Source organism: Hipposideros armiger, unplaced genomic scaffold (genome assembly GCF_001890085.2).
Source record: "Hipposideros armiger isolate ML-2016 unplaced genomic scaffold, ASM189008v1 scaffold_89, whole genome shotgun sequence".
Lineage (NCBI taxonomy): Eukaryota > Metazoa > Chordata > Mammalia > Chiroptera > Hipposideridae > Hipposideros > Hipposideros armiger.
Genome location: NW_017731439.1, coordinates 85,921 through 88,783, shown reverse-complemented (window position 1 = coordinate 88,783; position 2,863 = coordinate 85,921). Strand labels below are relative to the sequence as shown.

Genomic DNA, 2,863 nt, shown 5'->3' with positions numbered 1-2,863 from the left:
CGTCTCTTCTGGACCTTAATGTCAGCTGGTGCTGCTAAACCCCGCCAACCTCACGCTTCACACTCACTGTCTCCCTCTCTGAGATACCTGGACATTCACACCCACTAAGCAAAGGTTCTTCCCTCTACTCAGTCCAGATCTTTATTCAACCTTGACAACAACAGCTTTCACTTCCTTCTCCTACCCAGCCTAGACTCTGTGGTCTTCCTCACAGGGAGAACAGAGGCCATTAACTCCCCTGGCTTCCTGCCCACCCACCTTGCTTCCTTCCCTAAAACCACAGTGTGGCAGGCACCCCCTCCTCTTAAGCACCTGGCTTTCACCACAGCATTTAAACATGCCCAAGGGGGCACTCAACTTACCCCTTTTCTTCCCGTCACAGGTAAGTTTTTCTAATTAAAACAGTCAACATTCACTGCATACATCTCACCTTACATTATTTTTCAGCCTCCTGCAATCTGGATTATTCCTCCATGTCTACAGGGTAATAAATGACTTCTTTGTGGCTAAATCTGAAACTCTCCAGTCCTTATTTTAATCCCTCTGCAGCCATTGTTAACCGCATCTTCGCAGGTCACCAACCCTACCTCACTTGCCTCCTTCTCCTCTGACATGCTTTCACAGTCTCCATTCTCTCTTTCCCACTTCTTTATCCATCTATCCCCTGGCTCTCTGCTCATCCCTGATGACATGAGCTCCCTACAGAAGTTCACCTCCCACTGATTTCTATATTGCTCCATCCCACAGTCGTCTCCAGCTGACCATGCCCCCAAACTCAAATTACCTCCTTCCAGACCCTGTCCTCCTACTTCTATTTCCAACTTTGGTAAAAAGCACCATTTACCATGGTCCACACCAGACACCGGGAATAAAGACGCCTTCATCTCTTGCAAAACACGCCCCAGTAGTTCTCACCATCTCTCTCTCTTTAGTCTGACACTTCCACAGCCTTGGTTCAAACCCTCCTCAGGGCTGAGCAACGGCCTCCTGTCTCCCATCTCACCCCTTCCCAACCACTCACTACAGTGCCACAAAGAGATCCCCCTAAAACACAAATACGATTTTGTCACCTCTTCTGTAAGATTCTTCCAAAAGCCCAAGCTCCTCAGCATGACTTAATAGGGCCCTCAAGATCTGACCAGTCTGATAGCAGGTTGGTTTTCTAGTTCCACTTGAAGCCACTCCTCCCTGATGTGCTGCTAAGACACAGCCCAAACTAACTACTCACAGGCCCCAAGTATGTGGCATGGTCTCTTTCTGCCTCTATGTCTCTGCACATGGGGGTCCTTTGCCTAAGAAGTCCTGCCTAACTTCGCCTAGCTGACTTCCCAGTGTTCCCCTGGACCCAGCTTGGACGGCCCCTCCTCATGAAGGTTTTCTCTGATCATAACCCTTACCCCATGAGTTAAGGGATATTTGTAGGTGTTCTCACATATTCATCTGAGAGCAAGTATCAGCTTGAATTACAATTATACTGTGTGTTCAGTTCTCTGCCTCCCGGACTATGAGGCCAAAGGCTGTAACTTATTCATCTTACAATCTCCAATGTTCAGCTCAGTGGCTGGCACAAAAATGAACATCTGATGATATTTATACAAGAAAATGGCTAGTATTGGTTTTGGGTGAACAAATACTGCCCTCTTCTGGTCAAATATATTACCACACCAAATTTTTTAAAAGAAGGTGAAATCAGTTTCTAAGGAATGAGATAAAGCTATATACTTAAACCAACTTAACACAGTGCTGGTAGTGGTGAACAATTATTATATATGACACTACTAAGTAAGACATTTGTAACACAAAAGATCCCAGTTATCCCAACTCATCCTCAAAAATTAACATTCAACCGATTAAAGGAGTGACTTCGAAAATAATTTAATATAGAAGTAATGCTTTTTAATAGATGTAACATTGTCAAATTAACATTAAAAAGAGGCTCAGACCTCTTTGAAATGGCCTGACCATTTTTAACCTGCGATATTTTGCTTCCTTTAAAATCTTACTTATAAACAAAGACGACTCTTGAAGATATAAAGTGGCTTTGGGAAACTTACCAATGTCATAAGCCATGAAATCTGAAGAAAAGCATTTGGCACCATGGCTCATGGATGTGTCATTGTGTGTGTTTCCTCCAAACACCAGCATGGTTCCACTCACTATCACAGCTGTGTGCAAGTAACGGAAAAATCGGCTGTCCTTAAGAATGGTCCTTTTGAGTTTATTTAAAAATAATAAACACAAGGTTAGTTTTTTATACTATGTATCACCTATCTTATTTGCAGATCCAAATATGCAAATTCTTCTGGATTTTTCCTTATATATTAGTAACTTTCTCAGCAATAAATAAACAGTAAAATCTTAAAGACCTATGAGAATTCTGACAAAATATATTAAAAGCCTTAAAAATGGTCATGCCTGTTAACCTATAATTCCAGTTTCTGGGTAGAATTTATATGAAATACAGACAGAAGATTACACACAATGTTTTATCAATAGGACAAAAGCTAGAAACCAAAACTTCCAACTCTACAGTCTCAGTATAGCCACATGATAGAGTATTACACAACCATTAAAAGGGACACTTTTAATGACAGACAGAATACAAAATGGTATTCATAGCATGGTCTCAAATATGTAGGGAAATATGAAAAGAAAGAAGAGAAACATTGCTTTATAATTACATTATTTCATAACTCAAATTTGCTTTACATTTATTAAAATTAGCATACTTTCTATAGACCAATACATAGTTCAGAGTGTGGAGAGCACTGATCTTTCAGGTACTGAGACCATCTCTGTTTGATGATTTTTATGGAATGACACTGACCCCAATAACTGATCCCAATGATGACACCTTAGTCAT

At 41.2% G+C, this 2,863-nt stretch overlaps 1 protein-coding gene across 1 annotated transcript in view; it reads right to left on the bottom strand.

Moving 5' to 3' along the window:
* Window positions 1-2,863, bottom strand: part of ATRN (attractin) — a 157,644-nt gene that overhangs the window by 95,469 nt on the left and 59,312 nt on the right. Inside the window, exon 10 of the mRNA XM_019644591.1 lies at window positions 2,055-2,209. Coding sequence (XP_019500136.1) covers window positions 2,055-2,209 — 155 coding nt within the window. The remainder of the gene's footprint in view (window positions 1-2,054; window positions 2,210-2,863) is intronic.